The sequence below is a fragment of the Phacochoerus africanus genome, chromosome 7 (assembly GCF_016906955.1).
Source record: "Phacochoerus africanus isolate WHEZ1 chromosome 7, ROS_Pafr_v1, whole genome shotgun sequence".
Classification (NCBI taxonomy): Eukaryota; Metazoa; Chordata; class Mammalia; order Artiodactyla; family Suidae; genus Phacochoerus; species Phacochoerus africanus.
The window spans coordinates 6,476,169-6,499,440 of NC_062550.1; the positions used below are offsets into that span (position 1 = coordinate 6,476,169).

Here is a 23,272-nt window from a genome sequence, read left to right on the forward strand (position 1 = left end):
ATTCTAAATATTAATCCCTTATAAGAGATACGATTTGCTAATATTTTCTCCCATTCTGTAGGTTGCCTTTTTACTCTGTTGATAGTGTATTTTGATGCACAACATTTTAAAATTTTATGATGGAGTTCCCGTTGTGGCTCAGTGGAAACGAATCTGACTAGCATCCATGAGGACACAGGTTCGATCCCTGGCGATACTCAGTGAGTTAAAGATCCAGCATTGCTTGAGCTGTGGTGTAGATCGCAGACGCGGCTCAGATCTGGCCTTGCGTGGCTGTGGTGCAGGTTGGCGGCTACAGCTATGATTTGACCCCTAGCCTGAGAACCTCTGTGTTTTCTTTTTTTTTTTTCTTTTCGTCTTTTTTGCCATTTCTAGGGCCACTTTTTCGGCATATGGAGGTTCCCAGGCCAGGGGTCTAATCGGAGCTGTATCCACCGGCCTATGCCAGAGCCACAGCAACTCGGGATCCAAGCCAGGTCTGCGACCTACACCACAGCTCATGGCAACGCCGGATCGTTAACCCACTGAGCAAGGGCAGAGATCGAACCCGCAACCTCATGGTTCCTAGTCGGATTCGTTAACCACTGCGCCACGATGGGAACTCCTCTGTGTTTTCTTCTGAGAGTTGTATTGTTTTGTTTAGGTCTTACATTTAAATCCTTGATCCATTGTGAGTTGTTTTTTTTTTGGGGGGGGGGTCACATGCATGGCATGCACAAGTTTCCAGGCCAGGGATTGAACCCATGCCGAGCAGCAACCCAAGCCACTGCAGTGACAATGCTGGATCTTTAATCCACTGTGCCACAAGAGAGCAGTTGTTTGTTGAAACAACTGTCCTTTCCCCCATTGAATTAACTTGGCACCCTTGTCAAAAATCATTTGGCCATATATGGAAGCATTTACGTCTGGGCTCTCTATTCAATTGGTTTATATCAGTTTTTTATGCCAATTCCTCACTGTTGACTACTGTAGTTTTGTAGTAAATTTTGAAATCAGAAGTGTGAGTCTTCCAGTTTTGTTCTTTTTCAAGATTGTTTGGCTATTCGGAGTCCCTTAAGATTCCATATGAACTTTAGAATAGGTTTTTCTATTTTTGGAAAAAACATCACTAGGATTTTGATAGAGATTGCATTGACTCTGTAGGTCACATTATAAATCACTCTGTAGACATTTTATTAAGTGTTCTAATCCATGAGCATAGGATGTGTTTCTATTTATTCATGTCTTTAATTTCTTTCAGCAGTGTTTTGTAGTTTTCATTGTACAAGTCTCTCCTAAGTATTTTATTCTTTTGGTTGCTATTAAGAATCAAACTTTTTGTAATTTCCTTTTCAAATTGTTCATTGTTCATATGTAGAAATGCAACTGGTTTTTCTCTGTTGACTTTGAACCCTGCTACTTTGCTAAATTTGTTTATTAGTTTTATCAGTGTTTGTTTTTTAATGAACTCTAGGGTTTTCTAAATGTGAGATCATATCATCTTCAAACAGTGATAATTTTATTTTTTTCTTTCCAATTTGGACACCTTTTATTTCTTCTTCTTTTTTAATTGTTCTGGCTAGAACTTCCAGTGCTGTGTTGAATAGCCATGGTAAATGCAAGCATCCTTGCTTTGTTCCTCATCTTAGAGGACACAGCCCTGGTCTTTCCCCATGAGAATGATATTACTTGTTGGGTTCTCAGATAAGGCTTTTGTTTTCTTCTGTTCCTAGTTTGTTAAGTGTTATTATCATAAAAACATGTTAAATTTTGTCAGATGCTTTTTCTACATCTATTAAAATGATCACGTAGTTATTTCCTTCATGCTGTTGATATACATTGTTGATCAATGTTGATATTACATTGATCGATTTTCATGTGTTGAACCATCCTTGCATTCCAGGAATGAATCCCACTTGGTTGTGGTATATAATCCTTTCAGTATGCTGCTGGATTCTGTTTGCTAGTGTTTTGTTGAGTGTTTTTACATCAGTGCTGATAAAGGATATTGGTCTGTAGTGTGTGTGTGAGAGAAAGAGAGAGAGAGAGATTTCCTGGCTTTAGTATCAGCTAATGCTGCCCTCATTAGAATGATTTTGAAAATGTCCCCATCTCTTGAAATTTTGGGAAAAGTTTCACAAGGACAGGAATTAGTTCTTTCTTAAATGTTGGTAGAACTTACCAGTGAGGTCATCATCAGGGCTTTTCTTTTTCAGCTTTTTGACTACTGATTAAATCTCCTTATTAGTTATAGGTCTTTTTCAAATCTTTATTTCTTGTTGATTTAATCTTGGTAGGTTGTGTGTTTCTGGAAGTGTGTCCCTTTCCTCTAGATGATGCTAATGTATGCTTGCTCACAGTACTCGCTTATAATCCTTTTTATTTCTATAGAATCAATAGCAATGTCCCCACTTTCATTTCTGATGTTAGTAATTTGAGTCTTTTTTTTTCTTAGTCCATCTAGCTAAAGATTTATTGATTTTGTTGATCTTTTCAAAGGAATAACTTTTGGTTTCATGGGTTTTTCTCTGTTGTTTGTAGTCTGTTCTCTGTTTCATTTATCTCTGTTCTAATCCTTTTTATTTCCTCCCTTCTGCTAGCTTTGGGTTTTATTTGTTCTTCTTTTGTAGTGCCTTAACTTATAAAATTATGTGGCCTACCACTTGGCTAAGATGGGAGGAGGGTAGTGATGCTGTACTAAGAGCAGAAGTCAGCCAGAATTATCTGCAGTTTACCACCCAGGTCTTCCCCTGGAAGTTATCTCAACAGACTCCAAAGTTCCAGGGTAATTACATCAGACAGATTCTGCTAGTGCAATTGCTGTCTGGGTGGCGCTATAGATTCCTGGTGCTATCTACTCTGCATTCTTCCCAGAATCCCAAAATTTGCACTTGTAAGAAGTTCCCAGGTTATGCTGATGCTGCTGGTCCAAGGAGCATTCTGAGAACCACTGACCTAAACACCTTAAGGCCCTTTCTTTCAGGCCCTAATATGCCACTACTCTGGATGCAATGTAGTAAATTATTTGTGCTTTTTTTCCTTTATCTTTTTAGGGCTGCATCCATGGCATACGGAAATTTCTAGGCTAGGTGTCAAATTGGAGCTGCAGCTGCTGGCCACGTTGCTAGCAACATGGGATCTGAGCCTCGTCTGCCACCTACACCACAGCTCACAGCAACGCCAGATCCTTAACCCACTGAGTGAGACCAGAGGTCAAACCCGCACCTTCATGGATACTGGTCAGGTTCATAACCCACTGAGCCACAACGGGAACTCCCTATTTGTGCTTTCTTAATTGAAAGAAGCAAGCAGTCATTGTATTGATGTGATTTTCTGATGAGGGATGAATGTGCTTTTCTTTATGAGAAAAATGGAGCCTGTAGGCTGGTTCAGGGCAAGAAGCTTTGAGGAGTCCTGCCGGGGGCAGAGGGACATTGATTAGGAAGGAAATGGACAGTGTTTGGATTGGATCTGAGCCTGGTGGGGTCTCTCTGTCTGTAAACTTGGGTGATGGCGAGGTCTGCTCCACAGGTTGCTTTTGTTGGTCTCTGTCATCTTGGGTCACATTTACTGGGCACTTTTGATCCAGCCACCATTGTAAGCCTGGATTAACGTATTCAACCCTCAGAGCATATCTGAGGTAGATGGTATTATTAGGTCCACATTTGCAGAGTGAAGAAACAACGGTTAGGAGTTTGGCCGAGAACAGCACAAAGATAGGAGGTGGTGGGGTCACTTACCAGGGAGTTGTTTAGATTCCAGAGGCTGCACACTTAACTTTTTACAGCAGGGCCCAAGTACTAGGTTTCTTTCTGAATAAATTAAGGTATTTTAACTGCAAGTTGCAAAACTAAACTGAAAAGTGATTTTTTTTTTTTTTTTTAAAGCAAAGTGTCCTCTCCCTTAACAAGTTTGGAGAGGGGGTGATCCTGGGGTTGGTTACTTTAGTGCTCACTGATGCCACCAGAATCCAAGTTCTGTCCGTCCTGTCATTCCGCTGCCCTCGGTGGGCTGGGCTTTGTCTTCAGAGCTGTCCCCTTGTGCTGACAAGATGGTTGTGACACACTCTGCATTCCATCCTTGCAGAGGCCGAGCAAGACGAAGGCCTGTTCCTTTCTCCTGTCCCTTGTTAAGAGGAGTGAAACTTGCCCAGAAGTTCCTTGCCCGAAGACTTTACTACCAGAAATGCTTGACACACCCATTCCTAAACAGCCACCACTGAGATGCAGGCCAGGGTGGGAGGGCCCGGAACACCAGCGCCCTGAACAGGGTGTGGCAGGAATGGCTATGAGTGACCCATGAGAAGTCAGCCACGTTTATTCCCTCTTGTTGATGGTGAGACCTTTGCTGCACTGACAGAAGCAAATAAAGTCCAGGGCTGCCCAAGAAGCTGCCAGCTGTCCTGGGTGTACTCCAGGCTGAGTAGTCTTTTATTTCCTGGCAAGGCTGTGAGGGTACATGGTAAATATTTGCTGGTTATCAGCACCCAGAAAGACATTGGTCTGCCAGCGCTGTCTTACAGCCCTGTACTTGCCCCACCTGCCTCTGGAGGATGCCAGACGTGGCCAGCCGGCATCAGCTCGGACCTGGAGCAGGTTACTTCCCCTTCTGGTGCTTGAGACACCTGTTCCTTCTCTCCCTCTCCTCCTCCTGGCACCCCTATAAGACACATGTTGGTGCGTTTAACATTGTCCCAGAGTTCTCCCGGACTTCTTTGTTTCTTTTCAATCTTTTTTCTCTTTTCTGTTCCGCATCAGTTATTGCCACTAATCTGTCCTCCAGCTCGCTTATTCATTCTTCTGCCTCCTGTGTTCTGCTGTTGGTTGCTTCTAATGAATTTTTTATTTCAGTTATTGTATTTTGCATCTCTGCTTGCTTAAGTTTTAAATCTTGTATTTCTTTGCTCAGTGCTGTAAATTATCAGTCTTTGCCTCCAGTTAACTTCCAGTGTCTTGCATCATCCTCAGCATCATCAGTCTAAAGTCTTTTTCCTGGAGGCCGATAATCTCCAGATCACTTAGCTGTTTTTCTGGGGTTTTTTCTTGCTCCCTTATCTGAGTTATAATTCTCTGCCTTTTCATTTTTATAGGTTTTTGATGTGGTCTCCCTTTTGCAGACAATAGAGTTGTAGCTTCTCTTACTTCTGATGTCTGCCCCCCTTGTCGCTGGTTTTCTTTAAAATAAAATTTACCTGCGGGTGGGCGAGGGGAGGCGGAGCATTGAGCGCTTGCCCTGCCTAGGCCACACGGGAACGTGGGTTCCGGGGCCAGCGTGGGCGTGGCACCCTTGCCGCTTGGCGGCCCAGAGAGCACTTCAAGGCCACGTTTTCTCTTTGTTCGGAAAAGTAATAATAATAAAAATCCGAACCAAAGCAGGGTGCTGCTCTCTCGCACCTTCCAGAGTGAGACGGGGAGGCGCCTCTAGTTCTTCCGAACACCTTATCATGGGATGAGGGGGTCACAGGGAGTTATGAGGATGGAGTGAACTGGCCTGTGTCAGTCGCATCCAGACATGTCTGACACGTGTTGCTGGCATCCGTGCAGTTGCCCATCAGCATTAGGGAAGCTTGCTCCAGCTCCCTGCTCCGCCACCATGAGTGGGGGTGTTCGGTCCATGGCACCATCCAGGTGGGCTTCACCCCCACTGGGTGAGGGGTTCCTGACTGCTGCTGGCCTTCGAGCTATCCGAGGCAAAAGAGAAAAGAGAGAGAAGGGCGTCCTTTGGTCACTTTGTCCCAGGGAGGGTGTGGTGTGTGGGGGGAGTCATTCTCCACAAGGGTAGCTGGATGCGGAGCACTTGTATTTATTTTTCCCAGAGTCAGGAAGCGGCGACTGTGTCATCCAGGTACCTTACCTGTGTGTGCTTCACCACCAGGAGAGTCTCCATGCTTCCCAGTAGGGCCAGTGTGGTTGCATTTTACAAATATGGGTACTGTTGACAGGACACAGGACTGAGTGCTCACAGCAGCTGCATCGCAGGATGATGGCAATATACCCCACTTTACGAAAACCTGACCGTGTAAGGAGGGACATCTCAATTACAGAATACTGTCTCAGCCAGACATTCATGGCAGGTTTCCTAGTGCATTTAAAATAGGTTTGTGTATAAAAATACCGTTTGCACACAGGAGCCCATATTTTCTGAAAAGGGAAATATGCTTGTATTGGGCATTTGGGATAAGTAGAATAAAAATAAAATCTTCTTACAAATATAAGAACTAGAAACCAAGTTCCACTTTTAATTCTAAAAAGTTTATATATAACTCTACTATCTTACCCTCTCCTCCTACCCCAGACTTCCACAGCAGAAATAGATGGGCAAGATCTGTAGGCGGCTCAAGATAGCGCTGGAGAGTGAGGAGAGGACGGACAGGCAGGCGGCGGAGGGACAGCAGGGACACCAGAGGCAGGGCCAGGCGTCTCACCCTCGCCCCAGCGTTGTTCTGTTTGATTTATCTGTGAGCAGTTGTGACACCTGGCCTGAAACATTTCTGCTGGATCCCGTCCATGACTGGTCGGTGAGCAGCGGTTAGAAAGTGACAGTCCGTCCTGCCGCCACAGACCCCTGTAACCACAGAGACATGTGCTGAGGTCTGACCCCTGGGGCCTGGGGAAGGCTAGAGGAGAGGGGTGCATCTGGGGTGCTGACACGCCTGACTTCTTCCTTCCTTTCAGAAATGTTCCCACTGCCAGGAGGCTGGCGCCACCTTGGGCTGCTACAACAAAGGCTGCTCCTTCCGATACCATTACCCGTGTGCCATTGACGCAGGTAAGATGGACCAGGGACCCTTGTCCAGGGCATCCGAAGCCTAGGACGGACACCTGGATTCTCTGCCTTTACGGTTCCTCTGTCTCTTCTGACCCTTTTCTGTTTGTAAATTCTGAAGGAAGGCAGAGAAGACAATAAAAAGGAATGAAACAGGGCGATTTTTTAGTAAGTTTTATTTATGTAACTCACAAAAGATTCACCTCCTTAGGTGTTCAGTTCAGTGGTTTTTCACCATTATATTCACAGAGTTGCACAAGCACAAGCACAATCAATTTTAGAGCATTTTTATCGCCTCGTAAATTCCTACCCATTGGTGGTCTCCATCCTCCCCGCCCCCCAGCCCCTGGCAACCACTTAATCTACTTTCCATCTCTGCGGATTTGCCTGTTCTGGCCATTTCATGTAGGTGGAATCACACACTATATGGTCTTCGTGATAGGCTCCTCTGTGACGCAGCTTCTTGTTTCGCCAGTTTATCCATGTTGCAGCTTGTGTCAATACTTTGTGGGGTTTTTTTTGTTTTTGTTTGTTTGTTTGTTTTTTAGGGCTGCGCCTGGGGCATATGGAAGGTCCCAGGCTAGGGGTCAAATCAAAATTACAGCTGCCTGCTACACCACAGCCACAGCAACTGGGGATGTAAGCCGAGCCTATGACCTACACCAGAGCTCACGGCAACGCTGGATCCCCGACCCACTGAGCGAGGCCAGGGATCAAACCCGCATCCTCATGGATACTAGTCGGATTCATTTCCGCTGTGCCACAGTGGGAACTCCTTGTTTTATTTTTAAATATTTTATTGTACGGATATACCATATCATGCTCAACGCATGTTTGGATTTCCCGCCTTTTTATTATTGTGAACAACGCTGCCGTGAACATTCACAGACAACTCTGTGTGTGGACTCGATGTTCTCATTTCTCTCGGGTGTAAATGTAGGGATGGAATTACTGGGTCAAATGGTAACTCTGTGTTTACCTGAGGAACCGTGCAAATGTTTTCCAGAGTGTCTAAATCATTTTCCATCCCTCCAGCAGTGTGTGAGGGTTCCAACTTCTCCACACCCTCACCGACACTTGTTTTTATCTGTCTTTTTTATTGTGGCTGTCCCACTGGGCATGACGTGGCATCTCGTTGTTCTTTGGGCTTACACATTTCCCCGGCAGCGAATGATGTTGAGCATCTTTGATGAAGACCAGTTTATCTTTCTCTTGCTGCTTATGCTCTTTGTTGCTCATTGGCTTTTCTTTCATTTAAGAAACCATTGCTTAATCCAAGATCACAACGATTTATAATGCCTTCATTTTCTCCCAAGAGTGTTATGGTTTTAGCCCTTACAAAGGTCGTTGATCCATTTTGAGTTAATTTTTGTATGTGGTGTGGAGTAGGAATCCAGTTCGTTCTTTTGCATATGGGTTCCAGTTGTCCTAGAACCATTTGTAGAAAAGACTACCCTTTCCTCATTCTGTGACCTTGGCATCTTTATTGAAAACCCATTGACTAGACGTACAGGCCATTTCTGGACTCTCTGCAGTATCATACCGTCTTGATTACTATAGCTTTTGTGGTAGATTTTGAAATTGGGAAGTGTGAGTCCTTCGACTTTGTTCTTTTTTTTCAAGATTGTTTCGGTATTCTGGATACTTCTCCGTTCATACAGATTTTAGGATCAGCTTTTCCTAGTTCTGTTTAAAATAAAACTAAAATAAAAAACAGCCATTGAAATTTTATAGGTATTGCAGAGTTCCCCTCGTGGCTCAGCAGTTAACGAACCCAACTGGCATCCGTGAGGACACAGGTTCAATCCCTGGCCTCGCTCAGTGGGTTAAGGATCCTGCGTTGCTGTGGCTGTGGTGTAGGCCAGCACCTACCGCTCTGATTACACCCCTAACCTGGGAATTTCCATATGCCATGGGTGCAGCCCTAGAGACAAAAAGACAAAGAAAGAAAGAAACTTTATAGGGATTGCCTTGAATCTGCAGATTGATTAGAGTGTTGCCATTCCTCCAACCCATGGTTATGGGCGTCTGTCTTTCTAGTTATTTCAGTCTTGAATTTCTTTCAACAATGTTTTGTAATTTTCAGAGTACACATTTTGCACTTCTTTTGTTAGATTTGTTCTTAAGCATTTTATTATTTTTGGAGTAATGATAAGTGGAATAGTCTTCTTCCTTTCTGTACGTGTGTATGTGGGTATTTATTTTATTGTGTATTTTATTTTACATGGTTAATTTACAGTTTTTGTTAGTTTCTGGAATTGTTTTCTTTTCTTTTTTCAGGGCCACACCCATGGCATATGGAGGTTCCCAGGCTAGGGGTCTAATCAGAACTACAGCTACCGGCCTACACCACAGCTCACAGCAACGCCAGATCCTTAACCCACTGAGCGAGGCCAGAATCAAACCTGCAACCTCATGGTTCCTGGTCGGATTTGTTTCCACTGTGCCACGACGGGCACTCCTGACTCTTGGTTCTTGATTGATGTTTTCACCAGTTATGTTTTGAGCATCACAGGGGTCTGAGACTTTCACCTAGCAGGTCCTCATAATGCTTGCAGTCAGGATGGAGGGAGAGAAACTGAGAGGACAAATGAGAGTGCTCGAGTGGCAGGTGGCTGACCAGGTGATGGGAGCAAGTGCAGAGGCGTAAAGCACTTGGAGTCGGATCCGACAGGTATGGGAGGGATCTGACTGAGCTCCTCTCAGCCACCCTTCCTCCCAGCGCTCCTGACGTTTGCTTAAAGCACCTCCCCCTCCCTTGCACGTCCTTCCCCTTCCCTCCTGTTTTTCTTACCAGGTTTCTGTAGAAGGTGCAACTAAGAGAACAAGAAAGGTATAGAAAGGTAATGCTTACGCCAAAGTTCGAGTCTTATGGGAGTCGTTTGCATGTGCTGAAGGGCAGCTGGTGGCCAAGGATAGGTGGGGACTAAGAAGAGAGCCTGAAATGTCAGTTCAGGGAGTTTGGGTTTCCGTCTGTCTCTTCTGTTCCCTTCCCTCCTCTGCGTGTTTCCGTGTCGAGTCTGGGCTGTCATTCGCCCATGCTGGTGGTCTGGCACATTCCTAGTGCCGTCGTTAAATCCGGCTCTCTCACATTTTCATACCACCCAGGGTCACATCAGAATGTTGTGTTTCTTTTTCTGGTTTAAGTTTCTTGGTTTTTAAACAAAGGCTTTTAAAGTATTAGGCTTTTGGCCGTTGTTTGTAAGTTTTATGTGGGGAATACTGCAGGAATTAGTTTGCGCTGTTAGTGGCTGATGGGAGGTGGTCTCCTGTACGTAGGCTCTGCCCAGAAACATCAGGTGAGCAGCAGCCAGGCAGCCTTGTCCCCCTACATGTGCTCCCTTCCACACACTTGTGTCCAAGCAGATTTTTTCCAGGGGTTGCACGACCCCGCTTGGTATAACTTGGAACGGTGATGGACTTTTCTAGAGCTGCCCTTCCAACACAGTAGCCACAAACCGTGTGTGACTGTTGAGTGCTCGGAAGGTGGCTAGTGGGAAGAAGCGACTGAGTTTTTAATTTTATTTTTATTTAAACTTAAATTCCCGTGGAATTCCAACTCCATTTGCAGCTAGCGGTTGGCAGCACAGGCTCAGCACCTCCTTGGTCAAGCCCAGGTGTTGGGGGTTCTTTGGGGAAAGGCAACCGGGCTCTCCTCCCTCCGGCCAAGGCTCGGCACCCCCACGTACCACCAGCAGGGAAGCAGGGCCTGCTTTACCAGCTGAGGGTTAGAAAGTAAATGATATTTGTCACTCTGTCTGAGCCTGTCCTTTCATGGCCTGCCCCAGGTAAGTTCTCTATTTGGTAGAAGTTGGTGGCCGAGTATCCAGCAAGAGGGAGGCTGTCTGGGTCAGTGTGGCCTTGGCCTTCTGGCTTTGCTGCCCCGGCTGCCGCATGCTCTGCTCCTCCACATGGAGCTGGGCCAAAGAAGCAGCTTCACAAGGTGACTGTGTCTTGGGCCTTTGTTGGTCTTTTTGATGACCTGAGTCCTAGCGACCCAGAGCCTACACTTCTCTGTCCAGATGGATGCCCGTATTTATCCCATACAGACTTCTCAGGAATTTTCTTCTATATGTGATGGATCTTTGCATCCAGAAAAAAGCATTTGTTGATTTACTTTCTAGTTATAAGAAAAATAAGTTCCTGAGTTTGAGTCCTCCATCTCTGTGCGGAACAAGGGACAGTTTAGCCTTTTCCTCTCTGCCTTGCCGCCAGCTGCCCAGACCTTAGAGAGCTGTTGATGTCCAGGGGAAACTTTTCATCACGAGGGACAGCTCCACGGAAACTGGAGGACCTGTAGCTCCCGCAGCTTTTGCCCCACCTGCTGTCAGTCTTCTTGTGACATCTCGGTTTGCAGCATTGGGCTGCTTTTTATGTCACAGGCACTGGATCTGTCTCTGGGTGAGAGATGCAATGATAAGAACTTGAGCACCAGCTTTTTAAAAAAAAGGAAAGAAAGAAAAATTTAATGTATTTAATGTGTTGAGCCACAAAAGTGAAGACCGAAGAGGAAAAGAGCTGTGGTGGCTCATTAATAATTGCACTGTGCATGAAGAGTCTGGCCCAGAGGGGCTTTTTCTTTTACCCTTCCGAAGACACACAGCTGGGGGTTTCACTGCTGCAGCCACCCTTCCAGCAGCATCTTTAAGCTGCTCTCTCCACCGCTGACTTGATCTTGCAGCAGTGGGTTCAGAGCCCCGGATGGGTGGCATGAATCAGCTGGCGGTCTGGCCCCTCCCTGGAGAGGCAGCTCTCTGCGTCACAGAGGCCAGTCCGGGCCTTGCTCTTGCCCCCTTGTTCCCCTTCTTCAGCCCCAGGAGCCGGGCCTGCCTTTCCTGAGACTGCCCCTCGGGGAGGTGGGGTGAGGCTGGTGGGTCCCCGGGTCCCAGCCTGGATTTTGCCAGACTGAGTAGCTCTGAGGAGACTAGCTGGGCTGGAGACTAACCGGGCCTGGCAGACCCAAAGGACACCAGGCCTCCTTCCATTTTTTCCCTTCTTGGGCTCACCATCCTCCTGCTGGGGTGTAATGTACGGATGCCTGCGGGTGTCTGGAGCTCCCAGTGGGTATCTGGGTGTCTGGAGCTTGTTGTCAGGAGCTCTGCAGAGTCCTCCACCTTTAGGCCTGAAGAGACATGAAAGTGGAGCACTGTTCTGAGGTGTTGGTGTTTGTGTGGACTGCACAACCTGGCGAGTCCCTTCCAGCCTGTGCCGTGATCCAGCTCACTGTGGGGAGCGCCCACCAGGCCCCTCTGCGCACTGTAGGATGCTGCCAGGAGCTCAAGGAGAACAAGCGACCGGCCGGGTGGCCGGCGGGGTGGGGCCAGGTCTCCGCGCAGAGACCTCAGAGGACGTTTACCACCCTTCCTGCCGCTCCTCGCTCCTCCCCCAGCAGAGGCTGGTTGGAGGCAGCCAAGAAGAAGAGGCTCCCGGGCCCCTTCCAGGTGTGTAAGCGCTCCGGGTGTGCTTCTCCCCCTGCCAGGAGTGTGAAGTACAGTCCTGGTGGCCCAGGGCCCTGACAAGAACGAGTGAGGGCCTTTGTCTGCAGTGTCCTGCACGGAGGCCCTGCCAGAGGTGGAGCCTGTCTGTGTTTAGGAGGCTTCCATTTCCGGAAGTCCCTGGCATTAGTTCCAGGCTGCCTTTAGTGTGTACTCGTATTGTTCTACTTCTTTTCTGCTTTTTAACCTCTGGGAGCATTTTTCCTGACTTTAAGCATCTTTTACTAATGGTCCATCGTTCTGCGGCGTGAGGGGACCTGAGCCGCCTCTACCTTTCTGATGACATCTCTTCCAGCTAACGTGGTCCCCTCCTCATTTCTGTAAACTCCTGTGGTGTAAGGGTGGCCTTGCCCCACATGGCCTGTGCTCTTTTTCTTTGGCCCAAACTAAAGATCGTGCTGGCAAACAGTGCTGCCACCGCCAGGTAAGGAGAAGGTGCTTCTTCCCTCGAGCTCCAGCTGCCTGAATCCTGCTGTTCATAAGCTCTCTGGCAGATTGGAGCAGCAGGAGTCTTGGTCACGCCATGTACTTGTGGGTTTTAAATTAACACATTTCATTTACTGCCGTGCTCTTTGCATGCGGGGTGTGGGGGATGCAAAGTCGAGCAGGACTTGCTGTTTTCTGTGCCCTGACGAGCTGAGGGCAGGAGGTGATAGTACAGGCTTAACCAGATTTATGAAAGGGCCTTTGTTTATTAACGTATAGAGGACCTCATAAGTTTGCATTTGTGTGCTCCCTTGCTTATTACTAAGTGCTAATCTGGACCTCATTTTATTTTCTTTTCTTATGGGCACATCCACAGTATGTGGAAGTTCCCAGGCCAGGGATTGAATCCGAGCTGCAGCTGCAGCAACATTGGATCCTTTAACCCACTGCGCTGGGCTGGGGATCAAATGTGCACCTCCACAACGACCCCGGCCACCGCAGTTGGAATCTTAACCCACGGTGCCACAGTGGGAATTCTTGGATCTCACTTCAAACCTGAGTTAAATTGTAAATTTAACAAGGCTAAGTAACAAGGCTGCCTCCCATCCTAGTGCCTGGGAGCTTTCTGAACGTGTGATCAATATTTATTAACATTCTGCCGCTGTCTCTTGCACCAGTGACTTGGCTGTCGGTCCTCAGGAGCTGGGGCGTGCAGAGTGAACTCGTTAATTAGATTTCCTCGCCCTGCTCCGCGCACCACGTTTGTGCCACAGAGCGCGCCTCACCTGGAGGCAGATGCCCATCCTTGATGTCGGGGAGGACGTGTCACCCTGTGGAAAGTTGGAATGAGTCCTCCCCTCCAAGGGTTAATAGCCCCCTCATGGGATTCCACCTTCCTCTTCAGCACTTCACGTGGGCTCTGCAGCTTCTCAGTATCTGCATGGGTTGTGGGGAGAGGGCGGCAGCAGGGCCCCGGGGCTTGGCCTCCTTTCTGCCTCTGAAGACACGGGAAAGATGCCCCCAGATGCGAAGTGTTTTCATGAGGAAGCTTCATGTACCTGTGGAACTAGTGCATTCCTGGGATAAGGAATTTTTAAAATAACATTTATTGAAGATGGTTTCTGTTAATTAGCGTAATACGATATCATCATGGAAATACAGGAAAAAAATAAAGAAAATTAAAACCACCTATAATCTTACTATCCACAGAGAACCACTGCTGTATTTTGGTAGATTTCCTTTGTCCTTTTTTATGCATAGGCAATATTTATGAAATTGGGCTTGTACGTATATGTTTATGTGCCCTGGTTTTTCAAGCAGTTTGCATCGTGTTTTCCCGTACCATCACCTATTCTCAGACGCTGGTCATTTAACACGGGACTTGACGTTCCTTCAAGGAACCGTAGCTTAGGCGGGGGTGTCTCTCCTCACAGTGCGGGGACTGCTTCGCTCCACGCGTGGCCCTGTCTGTCCTGGCCCGCGAGGCCCCCCGCCCCCCAGGCCGTGTTGCACACCAGGACCTCCCTGACGGTCCCCTTCTGTCTTGCAGATTGTTTGCTCCAGGAGGAGAACTTCTCGGTGAGGTGCCCCAAGCACAAGGTGAGGCAGAGCCCGAAGAGCCCGTGCCCCCGGCCGGGGGCTGGGCTGGCGAGGGCCGGGGGCTGGGCTGGCGAGGGCCGGGGGCTGGGCTGGCGAGGGCCGGGGCCGGGGAGGAAGGTGTTTGTGAGTTGAGAGAAACTGGAGAGGAACACGGTGCACTCCTGGTGTCCCCTTCGTGTAAGGGGAGCCCAGATCGCGGGAGCCCAGATGTGTAAGCAGAGGCGTCTCCCGGGACTAAGAGGACGAGAGCTGACTCCAGGCTCTGGGGAAACTCATAGTCCCCTCCAGGTTTTACCTCCGCAGAAGCAAGTCAGCCTTCGATTCAAGAGGTGGTCTCTCAGTTGCCTCTTAAATTTAGAAAAGGAAGGTCAACGGGGGTGAAGGGCCTGTTTCCAAGACGCCACACGCGTGGAGAGGAGAGGGTTTGGAGAAGGGACCCCAAGGAAGGGACTGGGGTGGTGGACGCCCTGCGGCGGCTGCTCTTCCCTGGCTGAGGGCACACTGACACCTGGTGGCGACTGGTGCTCACGGTCTGCAGTCTCCTAGCGGGGCCAGAAAGTACTAGAAAGAGGTCCTGGCAGGTCTGCCCTCAAATGCTTTTGAAAGATGCGTACTTATGCTTTTCTTTAAAAATTATTGCCAGAGGTGGATCATAGGATCTTACAATTTTCTCTTTATATTTTTTACTTAATTTATGTGTTTTTATTTTTTAAATTTTCTCTTTTTTAATGGTCACATTTTGCCGTAGAAAACCCTGAGTGTCTCCTGTTTGTCATTCAATACTGACTCTCTGCTTTCTCTTTCCTGTTCCATGTGCGTCCCTCTCCTCACCTCCGCCCGCCCTGACCCCGCACTCGTTCTTCTGTCCCTGCTGTCTTGTCTCCTTGGCTCTGCCGGCGGCAGCCTCCCCTCCCATGCCCTCTCCCCCACTTGCAGAACAAGACAGCGAAAGGCAGCCTCAGCACAGAGCAGTCCGAGCGGGGGTGAGGGGGGCAGTGTGCTCGTGGGAATGGAAAGTACAGCAAGCACAGGTGAGTCGGGGCCGCCACCCCTGCCAGACTCCAAGGGTGTCGTAGCCTCTGCCCTGTCGCCCAGCCAGGCTGCACCGCCAGCGTCTAATCGCACGGACTGCCAGCACCAGGTGGATGAGGTGTTGGTTTGTTTGTTGCTTAGCTCCCCAGAATACGTGTGGAGAGGTGGCGTGAGGCTTCGAACCGGTCCCATCGTCCATTGAGCTTCAGGGTGACTGTTCCCCGAGGCAAGCCTGTTTGTGGAGTTCCTGGGGGCAGGTGGCAGCAGACTTCTGGGATGGACCCTCTGGGCTGGGGCACTTCTGCCAGCAACCCTCACTCTGCCTGTTTCAGAAAGGCTTCTTGCCAGAGGTCTTTTCTTTTTAATTAATTGATTTACTCTCTCTAAAGTGTGTGGCGGATTTTCCTTTGAAAAACAAAAAAAAGTTCCCCAACCTTTGTCCGTCGAAATCTTTTTTCCCCCCAGTACTATGAAGGTGTTCTTTTCATGGTACAAAGGGAAGGAAAATCCCCTCAAAGATTTAGGAGACTTTAGGATCCCATTTCATTTCACTTTAAAAAATCTCATCAGGTGGAGCTGTGCTTCCGGTGTGTCTGTGGGCGCGCAGTTGGGGCCAGCCGCGTGCTCCTAGGCAGGTGGGCGGAGAGGACTCAAGTCTCTAAGAGCAGCTGGCCTCCGCTGCCTTCCTCGCCCTCCCAGGCCTCACCGAGTCCCTGGGGGTAAAGGAAAACCAAAGTGTGACTTGGGGGAGTTCCCGTCATGGCTCAGTGGTTAACGAATCTGACCAGGAACCATGAGGTTGCAGGTTCGATCCCTGGCCTTGCTCGGTGGGTTAAGGATCCGGCATTGCCGTGAGGTGTGGTGTAGGTTGCAGACGCGGCTCGGATCCCACGTTGCTGTGGCTGTGGTGTAGGCCAGCGGCTACAGCTCTGATTAGACCCCTAGCCTGGGAACCTCCATATGCCACGGGAGTGGCCCTAGAAAAGGCAGAAAGACCAAAAAAAAAAAAAAAGTGTAACTTGGGGCACTTGATGCCACAGGATGGGGTCAGAGACCAGATGTCTCAGAAACGTTCGTTGAGGGATTATTTCTCAAGTGAGCGTGTCTGCGTCTGTTCCAGGCACCTGAGACCCACACACACGTGCACTCGGCCTGGCTCTCTGGGCAGCACCAGGCGCCTGTGTCTCTGTGGAGTGTCCCCCCACTTGTTACCGCGGGGTGGGGGGCAGGGAGGTCTGCCTTTCTCTGGAATGTACCTAACAGCCATTTGAGGAAGAAATGGAATTCATCTCAGAACACAGCACTTTTCCTCCAGGAAGTCGTTTGTTTTTTAGGCGGGGTCCCAGTACCGACCCCCAGAGAGGCCCCTCCACTGTGGGATGAGTCTTTGGGGGGCTTGTGAGGGTTACGTTGCTCTCCCGAGGGGCTGTCAAGTGAGGACTTGGTACTCGCTTTTCTCTCTTCCCCTCCGTGGAGTGAGGCTGGGAGTGGAAGGAGCAGAGCAGGACGGGAGGTTGGGTCACAGGAGCCACATGACCCCCTGTGGACTCGGAGCCCAAGGGTCAGAAACCACGGGGTCCGTGACCCTCAGGGCAGCGCAGCATGGGTGGTTTCCAAGAATGTTTCTGTTGGGGAGCTCCTGCTGTGGCACAGTGGGCTAAGACTCCGACCGCAGCAGTTTGGGTTGCTGTGGAAGTGTAGCTTCCATTCCCGGCCCAACGCAGTGGGCTAAGGATCCGGCGCTGCTGTAACTGTGGCTCGGATTCAGCCCCTGGCCTGGGAACTTCCCTGAACCACGGAGAGGCCACTAAAAAAAAAAGAAAGAATGTCTCTGTTGGCCCTTCAGTGGGTCCCTGGGCTTGGTCACCATTTCTAGGCAGCTCTGCCACCTTCCTGGCCCAGGCAGTTGTCACCAAGGGCCATGTGGCATGTTCCTGGAAGGTCTCAGGAAGAGCCGGTTCGGGAGAGAACCGTCTGTCTCAGGGCCTTTTGTTCCTGTCCGGGAATCCCAGCCTGGGTTGAGAAAAAGAGGGAGTCTGCGCCCTGGGCCCGGTGGGCAGATCTCCTCTCAGAAGTTTTCGTTTTGCTCACATGGCCTTCCCTTGTGCCCCTTCCTGGGCTCTGCCAGCCGACAGAGCCCTCGGCTCTTATGGGACCATAAGCGTCATCGTTCATTCTTCAGAAACTTGGTGTTACTGTTCCCGTTTATACCAAAGAAACAGAGGTGCTGAGTGATGAAGCGGCCTTTCCCTCAGTTTGCGGCCATCCAGAGTCTGCTGAGGCCAGACACTCACCGCATGGCAGGGAGCGGTGTACACAGCCAGGCTCCTCTGCCCTGAGGGCTGCCATGGGGCTGGGCCCTCGTCCTGCCTTCTCAGCTCAGAGTCCCACTGCGGGCGGTGCCGTCCTTCCGGCCGGGGCTGCTGTTAGAAACCCAGTGATTAGGGGCAGAAACGCACGCCCGTGCCCCCCACCCACCCCCCGGGAGCGGTCATCCTGACACAGAGCCGCCATCACTGGGTCTCCCAACAGGAAAGGGACAGTGATGGTACATGGGAGTCCCAGCTCGTGGTGTGGACAGTGCTGTGTGACCAAGGTCAGGCCACCCGCTTCAGTTTCTTCCCCTAAGAAGAGAAGTGACGGGGGCCAACCTTGTGAGGATTCGGTTGAGATGTCTCTTATGTGCCCAGCTCAGCCTGGCCTGTGGTGAGGCGTCAGCAAGCCCTGGGCATGCTGCCCTCTCGGCCGCACACGGAACCCTGCAGCTGTCCAGGGCTGGCGGCCAGGAGACATGAGTTCTAATCTCCTGCCACTCTCCTGCCAGCATGTGAGTACCTGGTGCTCATCCAGTACCAGCCAGCAGTGCCGGAGAGGAGAGCCGCCAGTGGGCCACCCCTGCCCAGGTCTGAGGGTGACGAAGCAGCCTGGCAGGACTGTGGCCACCCGCCCTCTCCCTGTGCCGATGTCATCTGGCCCAGCCAGAGGACAGGGCTCTGACAGCGGAACCCCTGCATCTGTCTTCCGTGCTCGCCTGTGGGAAACAAGGAGACCCCAGGCCCCCCATGCAGACCTCCACTCAGCAGCCTCCTCGTCCTAGCGCTGGGCCTCCCCGAGCGCCGTCTGTGGTTGGAATGTCACACAGTCTGCCCACATGTCACATCCCGATGTCCTCCTCCCCCAGGCTGCCTGGGGAAGTCCTGGGGTTCCACACAGAGGAGGCTTGATTCCATCTGCCTCTCTCCTTCCCCAGCCCAGGTGGCCCCTCCCCACCTCCCCCTCCCGCCTGCCGCAGCCCCGCTCAGACTCCTCTCCTCCACGTCAGAGGGTCAGAGGGTCCCGTCACATGTAGAATGAAGCCCAGGCTCCGGAAGCTCCCTCCCTCCCTCTGGGCCTCTGCACCTGCACTTAGTCCCTGGGCCACAGCCCTGCACCTCCGTCTCCTCTCTGGGTCTCAGCTTCGGTGTCACTTTGTCACAGCAGGGAGTCTGGTGGGGCTGAGACGGTGGAGACCGGCCGCAGGCGGAGGGGCCAGCTTGGATGTGGAAGGATTCGGAGGACAGCCTGCCCCGGCCCAGGTTCAAGCCACAGATGGCAGCAGGAAGGAGGCTGGGAGCATGACAGGCCGGGGTGTTGGGAGGCTTTGGGCCAGGTTGAAATCCTATTCCTGGCAGCCAGACCTGTAGGCGCCTTTTCACAGCGAGCAGCGAGGCCTCGGCCGTGAGGGCTCTGCGCCCGCTCTGGGGCTCTGCCTTCTCAACTGCTCCCTGCGCTTTGGACAGGACTCACAGCGATGGAGGCTGAGGCAGAGTCCCTGGGGCCCAGTCAGAAGAGCTTCGTCGCGTGTGAGCCGCAGTCCCACCTCTGACCAGCCGCAGCTTCTTGGTCTCTAAGATACGGAGGTCGTACCTCTTACTGTTGTCATGGAATAACATCTATAAAGCTCCTAGCATGGTGCCTGGCCCCTAATTGGTGCTTTAAAAAATGTTCTTCCTATTCTCCCTGCGAGAGAAACAGTTTTTAGAAGAAACTGAGAAGTCGGGGGCCCGTCGCACTCGGGGTGTCATGTCTCTGGGCCCTAACACCGATTCTGTCTAGCATCGGTCCCTGTTGGGAAGGCCAGAGCCCAGGTGGCGGGAGTTGCGGGTGGAAGGGCCGAGGTGCCTGCACCAGTGGCCCACATCTCCAGCAAGATTTTGCCCCTTTGGTCGTTTTTTGAGGTGCCCTGTTCACCTCACCCTTGTCCTCACATTTACAAAGGGCCTGTGGTTCCTGGGGTGACACCAGAAAAGGCTTCTTCTCCCCCTCTCCTGGCAGCCTTGGCCTCAGGAAACCAGAGCAAGGAGCAGAGAATGTCCATGCTGGGGGAGGAGGAAGCCTGGCCTGCACAGGCTGGGACGGCCTGCAATTGGCAGGATGGCTCAGCCACTGGTCCATGTCCCTGGGCCCCTGCAGCTGGAGTCCTGGGGTTTGCTTTTTCCTGAGGATGGCGACATTGTCCTGCTGTCTCTGAATCTCCTGCTGTTCATTCATGCTTCCTGCCAAGCAGTTAGGAAGGGCAGGTGCACGTCTGTTCTTAGCTCATGCACACAGACCAGCCTTCTTAACTTTTTCACATTAGTAAATTTTGCAGGTCAAACCAGAGCTGAAGCAGTGATAGCACCACACAGTGATGCTGTAGGCCACTAGGAAAGTCCAGTGACTTACGGAAACAGAGAAGAGACAGTGATGCTTGGGTTTTCTGAGGCTTATTCTTTGGAGGAGAGCTCCAAAGAGGGTTTGAGGAAGAAGCAAGGTTGAGGGTACCAGCCCCTGACGCTCGTGTGTGCATGTGTGTACACACATGCACGCACACAGTTTCTAAGAGTGCTGTGATTGGCAGGAAGGCGAGGGTGAGGCTGCCACTGCTCTTGGCTTCTGGCTTAATTTTTCTGGGCTGAATTCCTTGGAAATTGCTGTCTCTCTGAGGCCTTGGCACACGTAATGACCCACGAAGTATTCTGAGTACGACCCCACATACCCCAGACAATCATCAGGGTAGCCTTGCTGAGCCTGTGCCTGGGCTGGAAGAGGAGACACCAGCGGCAGGGCCTGGGGAGCCTCAGAGGATGAGCTGCGACCTGCCCCCGTCAGAGCTGCTGGGCAGAGTGGGCTCCGTTAGGGGTGAAGAACCGCCAGTCACTGGAGGCAGACACGATGTGGTCCTGAGCCAGATACTCCAAGGTTGGCTGATACTGAGCCACCTCTGAGGACGGGCCCTGCCACCAAGTGCTAAGCCCAGCCACAGGATGCACGGTTTTGAGCAAGGGTGGCCCCAGAGCTGCCCCACTCCAGCGCAGCCCCACCTGGGGGATCAGGGAATCCTCTCCGGGTCTCGGGAAGGTGGACACACCTAGAGGGGGCCCTGAGTCTCGTCCCAGTGCACCTGGCTAGGTCACTGCTGCCTTTCCCCTGTGCCAGGCCCAGAGCCACATGGCAGCTCAGCCATTGGTCTTGGGTGTCCATGGTGTCAGCAGCATGTCCACGTGGGGTCTGCGGTCCTGGACCCCGCGCCCATCCTGGTGCCACCGTGGAGCAAGGGCTGTTGGCTGCAGCAGCACACGGAGGTTCCCAGCACCCAGTGTTTCTTTGTCTTGCAGGTGAGACTGTGGAGATGAAAGGTGGTGGAAACTCGTGCTGGAATGGAAATGGCCCTCCTGTGCAGCCACACCCCACCCCGCCCCACCCCATGTGCCTGCCCGTGCCAGCACTTCCTTCCTAAGTTCTCACATCACTCTCAAACCGGTGACACCACAGGAAAGAAAGACCCAAGAAGTCGGAATGGCTGTTTCCATGGACACAATCTCCATAGTGACAATGTGGGGGGAGGGGGGGAGGGGTGGGATGATGGGAAAGGGTGGGGGGAATTAAAAGGGAGGGATAAAAATATATATATATAAATCTATTTTTAGTCTGGAAAGACTTTGTTTAAATGAAAGGTGCGCTATCCCTTTTGATTCTATTTTAAAATTAACTCCAAATTTGTTCTAATAACAGTGAAATTTAAATGTGAAATTGAACTGAACAAACTCATCTCACAAGGACAGGGGTGGCTTAGATCCTTAGCCCAGCTTTCGCAGTTCAGAGACTCTAGACCCGGGGTTGGGAGAGCAGACCAACCACAGCAAACCATTCCTTTGTCATGAATTTGCCCCAAAGTGGGAAAGTCGAGGGGGAGGGAAGTGGGGATGGTCTGTGCTTTCAAGAGTGGGAGAATGATGTTTAAACACAAAAATAAAATTGTGTTCATTTCCAGAAACACTATTTATTTATTATTCTTTAAAAATTTTCTCTCTCTTAGGGGGTGAAATTGGCAGATGCCCCAAGGTCACAGTTGTGGCCTGTGGGAGCCCCAAGCGTCCCATTAAGTGGCTCAGCCAGCAGGGTCAAGGGCTGGCAGCCTCTGGGCACGTTCCAGGCAGCTGTGCCCTGAACCCCCAGGACAGACAGGCGGAACCGAAGCTGTAGGAGTGGACACGGGGAGGGACAGTGTCAGGTGCCATCATGTGGGGTCAGCTGACCAGGAACACCCACTCTACGCTTTTTTCTTTTGCTTTCATTTTTATAAAGGAAAAGGGGGCCTGCCAGTTGAGCAGCCCCATGCTACAGGATTCTTTATGTTGTTTTGTTTTGTTTTGTAAATTGTATAATTTTTAAATGTCTTGGTTTAAAAAAAAAATACAAAAAAAATCTTGTTAAGGCCTTAAGAAGGGGTTAGTGCATCTTTCAGGGGTCACTCTGCCGTGGGGATAAAATAGCTGTTTCACAAACAGTTTTATTTAAAAAACAAAACAAAAAAATCAAAAAAATAATAAACTTCATTTTAACCTTGTTTCCTTTTTTGTTTACTCTGAAGTGAATGTGTTTCTTTCTCCTCCCATCCCAGCCCCCGCCCGCCGCCCCGGGTGGCTCTGGTTCTGTTGCAGAGGCAGCTGACACCTGACTGGCCCAGCAGTCCTGGCCTCGCATAGGCCCAGCGGCCTTTGTAGCAGAACCTGGAATCGGCTCAGCCTGGAGGGTGGAACTCAGCCGTGTAAGGGGCTGGCCGGCCGACTTTAAGTTGATATGAGGGCATGTTTTCCATCAACATTAATTTTAAAGGTTATTAAAAAATAATGCAACGTTAATGGACTTTATTTTAGGGAACCGAAATGCTGGAAGGAATGTTGTAAAGTAGAAATAAGCAATTATAAATGAGTTCCTGTGTGCTCATCACTTTGAGGCTGCAGAAACGGCAGATTAATTTTGTTGTAGTGGCTACATTCAGCAGCACAATCCAGTTCTCATTCTGCTGTGCCAGGGTGGAGGTGTGGGTGGGTGTGCTGTGGGCCAGGGGACCCGCGTAGAACTGACGGCTTTTTGAGCTCCTTGTGGTCTCAGCTTGGCATTAACGCAGTTCAGATTGATGGATTAGGGGTGGAGGACTTAAACCACCAAATATGTAAGAGGGGTATCTTAAGGAAAATACTTTGCTGACAGTGAATGTTTCTTCATCGCTTTGCCATTTGTTCTGTCTCCTTTTGACTTATTGATGGTACTGTGAGTGAGACACTTGTGATTGTTCCAGGTGTTTGCTCAACCTGGCTGCTGAGAAGACCAGTTAACTGGGGTGTGGTCCCGTTCCACGCTTGACTACTGACTAGCTCGCCAGCCTCTGGAGGGAGAACTTTCCATGTTCATTTCAACTCCTGCCACTTTTTGAGTTCCATGTGTGTGGGGTTTTTTAAATAGACTATTTTCTAGAAGAGTTTTAGGGTCATAGCAGTGTTGAGCAGAAAGTACAGAGATATCAGAGTTCCCTCTGTGGTGCAACAGGATGGGTGGCCTCTCTACAGCGTCAGACTCAGGTTCGATCCCCTGCCCAGCACAGTGGGTTAAAGGGTCTGTAGGTCACAGCTGTCGCTCAGATCTGATCCCTGGCCTGAGAAACTCCATATGCC

The 23,272-nt window shown here is 50.3% G+C and overlaps 1 protein-coding gene across 7 annotated transcripts in view; it reads left to right on the forward strand.

Moving 5' to 3' along the window:
- The window catches only part of TCF20 (transcription factor 20), a 93,209-nt gene extending 72,117 nt beyond the window's left edge, over positions 1 to 21,092 (forward strand). The window contains exons 3-6 of one of the 7 annotated variants that reach the window (XM_047786087.1): positions 6,654 to 6,747; positions 14,215 to 14,264; positions 15,168 to 15,295; positions 20,933 to 21,037. In XM_047786087.1, the coding sequence (XP_047642043.1) occupies positions 6,654 to 6,747; positions 14,215 to 14,264; positions 15,168 to 15,251 (228 nt within the window). In that variant the 3' untranslated portion in view covers positions 15,252 to 15,295; positions 20,933 to 21,037. Of the gene's footprint in view, positions 1 to 6,653; positions 6,748 to 14,214; positions 14,265 to 15,167; positions 15,296 to 15,437; positions 15,685 to 20,932 lie in introns of those variants that run through there. The other 6 variants (XM_047786086.1, XM_047786088.1, XM_047786089.1 and 3 more) reach the window with 6 other exon arrangements.
- Positions 21,093 to 23,272: the final 2,180 nt, after the last annotated feature.